We start from the raw sequence: 12,553 nt of genomic DNA, 5'->3' as shown, positions 1-12,553 counted from the left end.
AGAAAGAGAAATGGGACAGTAGCTCGGGAGAGATGATAGAGGTTAGAAAAGCTTTTCTCAAGACAAGAAGACTTGGAAATGTTTCTAAACTTGAGGGAATAGGCTCAGTGAAGAGGGAAGGACAAAAGGTGAGAAGCGTAAGTGACGGAAGGTTCTTGATGAGGTGAGATAAGACACAGAAGACTAGTCAATCTTAGAGGAGGAGACTACTGAGCAAGGAGACATTCTGAGGTTGGAATGGTACAGGACGTAGCAGTTTAGTCACTGTCGTGTAAGTCATTAGCTAAGCCTCCCAGCATGCCACACATGGGATGGGGTAGGAGACCGATTTGAAAGGCAGAGCGAGGATTTTAAACACTGTTAAGAACTCTTCTGAGATTTTAAAATATCTTTTTAGATATTTTAACTTATAAATTAGAAACAGCAGTGAAAATTTTTAGAAAAGTGGCATTCTTTGTAAGTTTCTCTATTTTTTCATTCGTGACCTATTAAGTTTATTATATAAGTAGAACGTGCTCATTAAAAAAATTGAAATTGTACAGAAGGTAAAAATGGAAAGTAAAGTTTTCCTCCTCTCTTCGATAACACCCTGCCCCCAAACCCCGTTTAATCTTTTTTCCTAGAGGTCACCACTCTAAATTGTTCCGCGTGTCCTTCCATATATTTTCTGTTTGTGTGTGTCTCTGTATGTACATATGCATCAAAGTGCATAGATAAAATACATGTCCTTTTTAGAAAAACATAAGTGAAATTCTTGCTGTACATACCATTCTGCAGTTTGCTGTTTGGATTAACACTATATCTTACATATCTTTCTATGTAAAACATATAGATTTTCCTTATTCTTTAAAGTGGCTGTATAACTGTATATGGAAGCACATAATAGAATTTATTTAACTTCATCTCTTGTTGATGTATTTGTTTTGTTTTCCTTTTTTTCTCTTTGTTTTTGCCATTACAAGCAATGCTTCCTTCCATCTTAGCGTATCTGTCTTTGTACACTTGAGTGAGAAAATTAGTGGATCGAAAGATATATTCATTTTGAATTGTGATAGATATTAATGATTTTTTTTCCAAATGATAATTTATTTCCCACCCTCCCTACCCCCCAGCAATGTATGGTAGTGCTTCTTTTCCTCATACCCTAGCCAGTATGGGTACTGGGCACTATTAAACTTGTAGAGATTTACCACTCAGACAGAGAGTATCTCTTTGTTTTAGGGTGCATTTCCTCATTTAAGTGAAGTTAAGCTTCTTACTTGTTTAGTGACCATTGTCCTCTTTTTCTGTGAACTGCTTGTGAATGGCCTTTTTTAGTTTTCTATTGGGTTTTTACTCTTTTTCTAAAGCACACTTTGTAGCTCTTTATCATGAGTGTTGGAAATACCTTTTCCAGTTTGTCATTTGGTCTTTAACTTTATGATTGTCTTTTTTATTCCCCAGTCAGAAATACTTAATTTTTAAGTATTATTGTATGTAGTTATGTTCGACAAACGTTTTCTTTATAGGTTATTTTGGTTTTAAGTGGCACTTTTAAATCCAACTATTGCTCATTGAAATTAGAAGGTTTTCCATGGAGGCCACACTGAAAATCTCTTTAAAGATACCTCAAAATTTCTGTTCCACTGTTGTTCTTTTAGATACTGCTTTTGAAAGTGGCATGTGGTCTTTAAAGCTACATGAACAAATGGAGATGGTGATGATATCTAGTAGATTTTTTTAATCACATGTTTAGAACCTGAGAAACTGGTATTCCTTTAGTTATTGTCATTTTAAAAGTTATCGGAAGATGCATTTTTAAAACCATTTTTTTAGAATTTTATTGTTTAGTTTTTATTTATTTATTTTTACAGAATTATAAAGCTGTCTGCAGAGATTTGGAAAATGGCAACAAATGAAAGTGCCAGCATCTTTAGTTCAGCATCCTTGGCTGTGGAGTATGTAGATTCACTTTTACCTGAGAATCCTCTGCAAGAACCATTTAAAAATGCTTGGAACTATATGTTGAATAATTATACAAAGTTCCAGATTGCAACATGGGGATCCCTTATAGTTCATGAAGTCCTTTATTTCTTGTTCTGTTTACCTGGATTTTTATTTCAATTTATACCTTTCATGAAAAAGTACAAAATTCAAAAGGTGAGTATGATAAACTTGAAATGGACTATTATATTAGTGCTGCTGAATTATATTTATAAATTTAATTTTGAGAGATTCTAAATCAATACTGTCCAATAGAAATATAATGAAGTCATATATATAATTTAAAATTTTCTAGTAGAATACATTAAAAAAGGTAAAAAGAAATAGGAAAAGTTAATTTTAATATGTTTTATTTAACTCCATAAATGTAAATTATTTCAGTGAGTAATCAAAATAAAAAATGCTTAGTATGGTATTTTATATTCTTATTTTCATAATAGATCTTTGAAGTCCAGTATGTATTTTACTCTAATTTTAGCCTATGTCAATTTAGACTAGCCTTATTTAAAGTGTTCGGTAGCCACATGTTCCTAGTTGCTGCTGTATTGAACACCATAGTCCTAGATCATTACTGATAGTGTTTCAAAAATAGTTTGTTAAATTGGGCTTTATTACCCCAAAATAATGTGGTAGGTAGTTTAGCACCATTTATATTATCCCAAATAAGGAGGTGATGTTCCTAATTTCCAGGTATTTGCTTCATTGCACCATACGTCTCTTGAGAGCCCGCTATATACAGGACAACGTGAACTCTACTAATATGTAGGCTAGGCTATGGGCTTGACACAATTTTCAGGAAGAATCTTGACTACCTTATTAGAAAGACACATGATTTAGTAGCACTTGGTAAAAACCTATGATAGTTTCTAATGCTTACTATTTACTTTTCTAAAATGTCATGCCAAACTAAAATTCAAGGGCACACAGCCTCAGACTCTGAGCGTTCATCTATGGGTAATAATTTGCATTCACTCAGTATACATTGGGTGGTTAGTCAGTGTACATGGTAGGGAAGAACAAAAGTGTTTCACCCATTGCTTTATTTATAGAGCTGATTTGTTTTATGGCTGGCCAGGCAAAAGCATCCTTTTCCTCCTTCACTGACCTCTGCAGTTGACTTATTTGGTCAGAGGTGGTGTATTAGTCCATTTTTGTGTTGGTATAACAGAATACCTGAGACTAGGTAATTTATGAAGAAAAGAGGTTTATTTGGCTCACAATTCTGGGATAGCTGCATCTAGTGAAGGCCTCAGGCTGCTTCTACTCATGGCGGAAAGTGGCAGGCAGGCGGTGGGTACAAGCAGATCACATGGCGAGAGGAAGCAAGAGAGAGGCGGGGAGGTGCCAGGTCTTTTAAATAACCAGCTCTTGAGGCAACTAATAGAGTGAGAACTCATCCCTTCCCCCCAACATTAATCCATTCATGAAGGATCCCAACACTGCCACATTGGGGATCAGATTTCCACATGAGTTTTGGGGGGACAACAGGTCCAAACTCTGTCAGGTGGCAATCTTTCCAGAGAGAGGAAGAGCTTTTTCAGTCAAGGGAGTATGAGCAGCTTTAAAATAAAATGTGGCAAGAGAAAGAATAAGCCAATGATCTAGTTGGTTACAGCTAGTTGTTTATAAACAAATTGAAAGACTGGGTAGTATGGTTTCAAGTCTGTACTCAGCATGTTTTCCTTTAAGTTTCACAACTACTAAAGTCCACGCTTTAAGCTTTTTTGGTACTAAAATAAATTATGATGTCAAATCAGTACAAGTTTTCACAATATAAAGGATTTTTAAATGAAACCAAAAAAATCAGTACAAACTAATTACAGGTTTTTCCATTTTGAAGGCAGATAGCCTGATAATATTGAGGGTACAAGAAATTGTGGGTATCAATTGCTAAGTACTTTGGAAATTCTAAAATAAAATATTTGAGAATTATATTATTTAACACATACAATAAACTTGTTTATTGATTTATTTTTTTATTTTTCCTTTTTGTCTTTTTTTTTACTGACCGGTAACGGGATCACAACCCTTGGTGTCGCGCCCGTACCGGGGACCGGCAACAGGATCGCAACCCTCGGTGTTGCGCCCGCACCATGCTCAGCCAGAGCGGGAACCGGTCTCCACATGGGATCCGAACCCTCGGTGGGAGTCCCAAGTGGCGCACTCTCCAGTGCGCCACCAGGCCGGCCCTAAACTTGTTTATTTTTAAAACTGGCAAAAGAAAAAAAAAATAGCTTCTGGTGGTAATGAAATAGTACTAAAGACTTTCTGCTTTTAAACAGAATAGACAACTTGACAGTTAATGCACGTGCTTGCTAGTTAGGGGAGATTTTACAGAAATGAAAAGATAAAGTAGACTTTGCAAGATCTGTGTATTACAAAAAATCATATATGTTAATAATTCTCCAAGAACTTTTTTCAAAAGCATGTGTACAAAAAACATTTCTAAAGTCTATGGCCCTAGTAATGGTATTTCTTTATATTGCGGTGCAGTTATGCATAAAAAAGTAAAACGTGGTAAACTTTGATATTGTACTAGGCATGAATTTTTGATTGCCTTTTTTACTAATTTATACATACTCTGAATAATATAGCACATGGTTTTATTAGTTATAGTTGATTAAACTGTAATTTCTACAGCTACATGAGTATCAGATTCTAGCCAGGAAATTAAAAATCTGTTAAACATTGTTTCTATGGTAAACTGTGCCATTGCCAACCCAGGCCTGAATCTTCAATTTATTTTGTCCCCAGTCACAGAAAGGAGGTTTGGAGGAGTGGGGTCCAATAATGCTCAAAGTAGAAATACAAAGACAATTGTAAATTACTTTATCAAATCTTATTTTATTGTTGTGGAAACTGAATTGTGAGCATTACAGAGCTATTTAACTGCTTAGTAACAGCTCTGGTATTAGAGTCCAGGCCACTGGATTGATTCTCAGTTTAATGCGTTTTCCTATTTTTGTGAGGAAGATAATTCTTAAAGAATTTCAAGAACAGTACTGAATCTAGAGACCTAGATTTTACTTAATCCAAATTCTGCTAATAACTGCCTGTGCGATCCTTGGCAAGGTGGTTGACTTCTTTTAGCCTCTGCTAATGAGCAGCGGTTCCCGTACTTTGGATATTTGTAGTTCAGTTAAAAGAATTTCGTTGACAGATTTCTGAATTTTTAGGTAAGGTCATATAAAACAAAACAATAATGAATATTTATTATCACCATCTTTTTGTAAAACCAAAAGCATTTTTTCTTATCTAACTGCAGCCTTTTAAATTGAATAAATTTAGTTTTTTTGATAATGGCTTGCTAAGCAAGTTAGTATCCTTATGAGGTTTTATGAACATCTCATTACATTGATCTTACTTTTCTTATTATGACATGAATCTGCTAACTTCATCAGCAGCACACATCTCTGAAGTTCTCAGCTCAGAGAGTTTATATGATTCTGTCATTGTATATGAACAAAAATGCACTTACTTCTGGGAATGCATACTGCCGAATGCCTGGAAGCATCAATTTATCTGTGTAATGACGTCTTCCGATGCTGTGTGTACAACGTCCTCAACAGTTGGCCCCAACTGTAATCTTAGCATAACACACATTTCTTCTTCTCTGGAACTTCTGGCAAAAGAAGTCAGTGGTCTGTGGGCAGCAAGGACTGGAGAGTTATTCATTCTGTAGCACCTCTTTGGTTTGAGATCATTCTGGCTGGATTTATCTGTTAACAGTTTCTTTACCTATTTAAAGTAATGATAGCAGATGTCAAGAATTTAGAAGGCAAGGATGTTGTGATTCCTGAGTCTTAGTTACTATAATATAAAATTAACATAATTAACATAGGATTAATGTCTAATATAAACAGTAGAGAAAAAATTAGTAATTTACTTAGAGTTGTTAAGCTAAACTACTGATAGCAGAGATTATATTAAATATTGTGATTTTTCTCCATAGGAAAAACCAGAAACATGGGAAAACCAATGGAAATGTTTTAAAGTAATTCTCTTTAATCACTTTTGTATCCAGCTGCCTTTGATTTTTGGAACCTATCATTTTACAGAGTATTTCAATATTCCTTACGATTGGGAAAGAATGCCAAGATGGTATGTAGATAAAAATTTGATTTTTATACTTAGTCATGGTTTATTATCCAATTAATTGATACTTGATGTTTATTTTCTTTCTTCATTTGGTTAATGTTTGTTCTACACTTTGGAAGTAAACGAATAGGGAAAAAGTAAACCATTGTAGAAACTTAAAATCTTCTCATTTTTATCTTTTGATACAGATGCACTTCGACTTATGATGGGGTTACATCCTGATAAACCATCCTAAGTTAAAAATATAATAAGTTGAAAATGCATTTAATTCACCTAATCTACCAAACATCATAGCTTGTAACACAATGCCTATTTTATAATACTCAAAATTAAATTTTTATAATAGTGAAAAATAAAAATAATAAAAAATCAAAATTCAAAATTTGTAGTTTGATTTCAACTGAGTACATATCGCTTTTGCACCATTATAAAGTCAAAAAATCTTAAGTTGGACCATCCTTAAATAGGGGGCCATCTGTATTTTAAAATTTTATTGGAAGGGGAGTTTCTAGCATCTGAAATGTCCATAACATCCTTTATATGACTGTGTGCAGATATATGTGCTTATACTAAGAAAAAACGTATTACATTTTAAGTCTAAAACAAGTGAAAAATGTAAGAGATTCAGGTCTATAAAAATTGTGTTCATATAAACGTGTGTGTGTGTATCCAGAGTGTGTTTGCATTCAAATAATACTTGAATTCACCTATCTGTTCCTGACATACTGAATACAGATATACCAATATAGAGATATATACCTTTTATTACATAATGTATATGCAACATATAAAAGTTTCTGTGTATGTGTGCATTTGTATAGAAATTATTTTTTGCCCATTGCACTTAAATTACGTCCTCTGATGGAAAGAGTGACAATATTAGTGTTACTGATTTTAGTTCAAGTCCTTCATCAATGTTATTCTTTTTCTGGTGGTTTTGAATTTTGTTTCTTAACTCTGATTTTATACCTGTGGATTTTTGTCAAAATGAAATAGAATTAGTATAGTGTTCAGTCTCTTTAACCTTACTTTCGGTTATATCATATAGCTGTATCAACCAGTTTTGAGAATTTGTTCATCAGTATATACAATAAGGTTGAACTGGTGAGTGTGTATTTGGTTTTACATAGTGTCTCAGGCAGTGCTCTCAAATAAAAGTCTAGATTGTTTAAGTAAAAGTTATGTCATATTCATTATAGTATTTTCATCTTAAAGGTATTTGGTTTTGGCAAGATGCTTTTGTTGTGCAGTCATTGAGGATACTTGGCACTATTTCCTGCATAGACTCTTACACCACAAAAGGATATATAAATATATTCATAAAATTCATCATGAGTTTCAGGTATGTTAGAATTACACTTAGTACTTTTTTTATATTAGACATAAAATGTTTATTTTTATTTCCTGAGCATTTAAAAAAAACTTGTCAGTGATGTTTTTATTTCCTTTTCCTTTGGCATAATTATTAAAAACATAACACACACATACCCACACACAAAACCCGTTCTACAAATTTTCTTCAGTGTCTAACTTTAATAGTAAGTTGAGACCTGAAAGAAAAATATTACATGAAGTAGTTCAGACTCTCATCCTTGCGGCCAGAATGCTATATTGACATAGGTAGATGCCTGGTAGTTTGACAGCAACTGTAGTAATGTTAGGGACATTTAAATGAGGCCCCAACACAATAAGCCTTTAATATTTAAACTTCTAAAATAATTGTTGACTTAGTTTTCACACATTTTTATTGTGTTGCTTACTCCCACAAAAACAGTGGTTTTTATCAGAACTGCTTTGATGTAACTTTGGAAACAACTGCATTGATCATAATTACATGGTATGCTAAATCAAGCATCCCTTTCTTGGCAGAACAAATACACATAAATAAATCAAAATTAGAATTCACGTCAGTTGTTTAATGCCTTTATCTTAAACCATCAAAGACAGTTATTAAGACTTTATGTCCCTAGACCTTTTGATGTTTGATAGGAACAAAAAGATATTTTTATTCAGAATTACTACTATTATTTATATATGTATGGGTAGGTATATTATTATTACATATGGAAATAATATAATTTTATAAAACTATATTCACAAATAAAATATATATTTTAGTTGGGCCTCTTTAAAGGAGCAGAATCAATAGGATATTTATACACGGGGCGAGAGAGATTTTTAAGGAAGTGGCTCATGTGATTGTTGGGGTTGGTAAGTCTGAAATCTGTAGGTCAGGATAAGGCTGGAAATTCTGAAGAGTTAATGTTGCAGTCTTGGGTCCAAATTCTGCAGAACAGCTGGCTGGAAACTCAGACAGTTTCCGTGTTGCAGTCTTGAGAATTCCTTCTTCTCAGTCTTTGCTCTTAAGGCTTTCAACTGATTGAATGAAGCCCACCTTCATTATGAAGGGTAGTCTACTTAAATTCTACTGTTTTAAATATTAACCACATCTAAAAAATACCTTCACAGCAACATCTAGACTTGTGTTTGACCAAATAATTGGGCACCATAGCGCAACAAAGTTGACACGTAAAATTAACTATCACAATATATTAAGGAATTCTTGCCTATTTGTTTTAGGCTCCATTTGGAATGGAAGCTGAATATGCACATCCTTTGGAAACCCTAATTCTTGGAACTGGATTTTTCATTGGAATTGTGCTTTTGTGTGATCATGTAATTCTTCTTTGGGCATGGGTGACTGTTCGTTTGATAGAAACTATTGATGTTCATAGGTGAGTTATGCTTTACGTTCAGGTATAAGGTATCATAAAATATCCTTATTTTCATGATCATAAGATTACTTCTGAGTAGACTGATGGAAGTTAGTGTTCTTAATATTATTTTTAAGAAAACAGGAGAACATAATCATTAGATAAAAATTTGTATATTAGAGATGCTTTTACGTCCTGATCTATACTGTTATCATTTTGTAGTGATAATGAGTTATTTGGGCAAATAAAATAAATATTCAGGATCAGCAATTTCTTTATCCTTCTGTAATAAACCTAAATCTAATGCTTATTTGGAAAAATTCAACCTTCACTAAATAAGACTATTTCTTGTCTCTACCGTCTAACTGATAAAAGCATTTACAAGGTGAAAATACTTTTTGTACGTATTTCATATGCTTCCTTTCTGCTGATTGGAAGACATTTGTGCTAAATTACTTACATTGAATGCCTTTTAAAATGCTTACTATGCTAATTTTTCATTTTGTTAAAATTATTATATGTTCATTGCATTTTAACTTGGGACTTATTACTATAATCATGAATGCAGTCTATCAAATTTTAAGTATTTTTAAACCACTAAAGTAACAGAATCAATGCTTTTAGTTTTAGTCAGAGAATACTCTTCTGTAGCAAAATTGTAACTGATATCCATTTCATTTTTTCTTTCCTTCTTTTCCTTTCTCCTTTCCTCCTTCCCTGTCAGCCCCTCAAAGGGAGGGTGGGCTTGGGGTGATTTAGACGGTATGACTGTGGATATCTGATTTTAGATATGTAGTTAGAAATAAAGGCGGATACTCTAAATGGGACTCTTTTTGAAATCATTTATTTTCTCCCAACTGTAGAAAAGCGCACTGGTATTTTAATTAATCATGGTACATTTAATTACAACTTGTAAAAAAAGTGAAAGAAGTTGCTACACAGTGATACCTGACCTTTTTAATGCTTGAAACTAATTCACATAGCTTTTCCTAAAAGACATATTTAGTATTATGAACTTTATTTATAACTGTTAAAGACTATGATGAGAAACCTCCTCTAAAAGAAAAAATAATAGTTCTTTAAAATCTGTGTTTAAAGATTCATTTATCCCCTCATGTATAATGTATAATTTCCCTAGATCTTTTAAGTTTTTTTATTTCTTAAAAGTGGTTTCTAGAATATGCACTCTTTTCTGTAAGTTTCTGCCTTTTGTAAACATCTCAGAAATAAAATGATTTAGACAAAGTAGAATGTTATTTGAATAAGTTAATGAGCAAAAGACTATTAAAGAAAATGTCAGTTATTTGAGATGTATTTATTTTCTTAATAATTTTTATCATTTTTATTTCAGTGGTTATGATATTCCTCTCAACCCTTTAAATCTCATCCCTTTCTATGCTGGTTCTCGGCATCATGATTTCCACCACATGAACTTCATCGGAAACTATGCTTCAACATTTACATGGTGGGATAGAATTTTTGGAACAGACTCTCAGTTTAATGCCTACAATGAAAAGATGAAGAAGTTTGGGAAAAAGACTGAATAAATATTTCACGTGAATCTTCTTGAAGACGCTCATTTTCCTGAATTGAAACTAGTAGCTAACATTGCATCTGGGGAGGAGAAATAAACATGAGTGTTGGCTGCTAAGTGATAAAAGTACATTAATAACCTTTAATTATCTTCCTGGTGGGAAATTTTTCTACTTTACATACAAGTTCTGTATATGTAGAAATAAATATATATTTCAGTACAGTTTTAATGAGGAAGTTTTAAAGGCCATGTTGCTAACCTTACAAAATGGTTTTAAGTAATGGAAGAAGTATTAATCTATGTCTTTTCTCAATAATACCATAGGCCTGAAGTTGACATCGGTCTTTAAGTCTTTTAGATTCTTGTATATACTGGTCATTTTAGAAAATTATTTATAGTGGTGTTGGTCTTATATTTAACTTTAAACATCCTTTAGAATTTGCCTGAAGATCAAAATATCATGGATTGCACCACATGATTTGATAGAGTAAGTGACTGAAGCTGTAAAATTAGGAACAGCCAACACTGAGAACTTCTACTCCCATCTGGAGCTGACCAGTTTGGGGTGATTCTTTCTCTGAAGAGTCCTTTTTGATTAAAATGCACTACTGACATCTGTAAATTAAGGCATTTCTGAATTGATATAAGTGGAGTATTTTAGTCTAAAGGTTTTTCAGGTTACTTGAATTTTTTTAAAAATGAGCTTTATTTCTGCTATTTACCCTTTCATTTTTGTATATCAAGTTTTCATTATACTTAAAGCTGTATCTTGAAACTTTGTGAACTGACTTGCTGTATTTGCACTTGGAGCTATTGAAATAAATGTGATTTTTGTCTGATTATCTGGTTTCCAGTTTTGAATACTAGCTGTCACCTTTTATTATCAGGAAAAGTGCAGAAATTACTAAATTATTATTAATGGGTTTTTTTTAGGTGGATCCAAACCCCTTCACCTTGTCTTTATCAGCAGCACCAAGCTCTAACCAAGTGAGCTGACTGGCCAGCCCAAATTATTACTAAGTTTCATAATAAAAGAAACCGTTCTATGTTTTTTAATTTTAAACATTTTTTTATTGAAACACTGAATGTACATATTTATGGGGTACGGAGTTATATTTCAGTACATATATGCAATGTATGGTGATCTATTCAGGGTAATTTGCATATTCATCCTTGCAAAACTTAATCATTTTTTCGTGGTGTGCAAATTTGATCTCTCTTACAGTCATTTGGTAACATGCAGTAAGTCATTGTTAATTATAGATTCCCAGGTCAACTGAACACCAAAATTCTTATTTTCCCTATCTAGATGTAATTTTCTGTCTATTAACCAACCTCTCACCTTCTCCCCTCTTCTCTCCCTGCTCCTACCTTTAGTAAGCACAGTTTTTCTCTCTCCTTTTAACAGTTCAACTTACCATTATTATTATTTTGTTGTTCTCTTTTTTAGCTGCCACATGAGTGAGAACGTGGTATTTTTTTCTGTGCCTGGCTTATTTCACTTAATTTTTTTCAACTTCATGCATGTTGCTGCAAAGACCAGAATTTCATTCTTTTTGTGGCTGAGTAGTATTACATTGTGTATTTGTATTTTCTTTATCCAATCATCTGTTGGACATTTAGGTTGGTTCCATATCTTGGCTATTGTGAACAGAGCTGCAATAATCATAGGAGTATAGGTATCCTTTTGTCATGATACTTTCTATTTCTTTGCGTATATATGCAGTAGTTGGATTGCTGGGTCATATGGTAGTTCTATCTGTAGTTGTTTGGGAAACCTTCATACTGTTTTCTATAATGGCTGTGTTAGTTTACAGTCCCAACAATCTCAGTGTATAAGGGTTCCTCTTTTTCCACATCCTCACCAGCATTTGTTGTTTTCTTTTTGATAATAACCATTCTAACTGGGGTGAGATGATACCTCAAAAGTTTTGCATTTCCCTAATGATTAGTGATGTTGAGCAGATACCTGTTGGCCATTTGTATGTCTTCTTTTGAGAAATATCTATTCAGTTCTCTTGCCCACTTTTTAATTGGGTTCTTTTTTGCTATTGAATTGTTTGAGTTTCTTATATATTCTGGATATTGTCAGATGAGTAGTTTGCAAATATTTTCTCCCATTCTGTAGGTTGTTTCTTTACTCTGTTGGTTTTTCCCTTTCTTGTGCAGAAGGTTTTTATTTTTTTTTTAATGATAAACATTTATTTATTTATTTATTTATTTA

General features: G+C 33.0%; 1 protein-coding gene across 1 annotated transcript; it reads left to right on the top strand.

The window, feature by feature from the left end:
* The first annotated feature begins 1,856 nt into the window (after positions 1 to 1,856).
* On the top strand, positions 1,857 to 11,171 carry LOC103582356 (methylsterol monooxygenase 1). The gene is made up of 5 exons (XM_008563975.1): positions 1,857 to 2,139; positions 5,936 to 6,084; positions 7,297 to 7,423; positions 8,662 to 8,816; positions 10,147 to 11,171. The coding sequence occupies exons 1-5, from the start codon at positions 1,885 to 1,887 to the stop codon at positions 10,340 to 10,342; spliced, it is 882 nt and encodes a 293-aa protein (XP_008562197.1). The 5' UTR covers positions 1,857 to 1,884; the 3' UTR covers positions 10,343 to 11,171.
* Positions 11,172 to 12,553: the final 1,382 nt, after the last annotated feature.

The sequence above is a fragment of the Galeopterus variegatus genome, unplaced genomic scaffold (genome assembly GCF_000696425.1).
Source record: "Galeopterus variegatus unplaced genomic scaffold, G_variegatus-3.0.2 Scaffold15872, whole genome shotgun sequence".
Taxonomy (NCBI): domain Eukaryota; kingdom Metazoa; phylum Chordata; class Mammalia; order Dermoptera; family Cynocephalidae; genus Galeopterus; species Galeopterus variegatus.
Note: the sequence above shows the minus strand (reverse complement) of the source record. Positions and strands in the feature narration are given on the sequence as shown.

Bases quoted from the DNA above. Each gene is read 5' to 3' on its own strand.
- LOC103582356 (XM_008563975.1), top strand. From the start codon at position 1,885: ATGGCAACAAATGAAAGTGCCAGCATCTTTAGTTCAGCATCCTTGGCT. The intron at 6,085-7,296 runs GTATGTAGATAA...TTCATCTTAAAG, and splicing joins TGGGAAAGAATGCCAAGATG to GTATTTGGTTTTGGCAAGAT. The intron at 7,424-8,661 runs GTATGTTAGAAT...TATTTGTTTTAG, and splicing joins AAATTCATCATGAGTTTCAG to GCTCCATTTGGAATGGAAGC.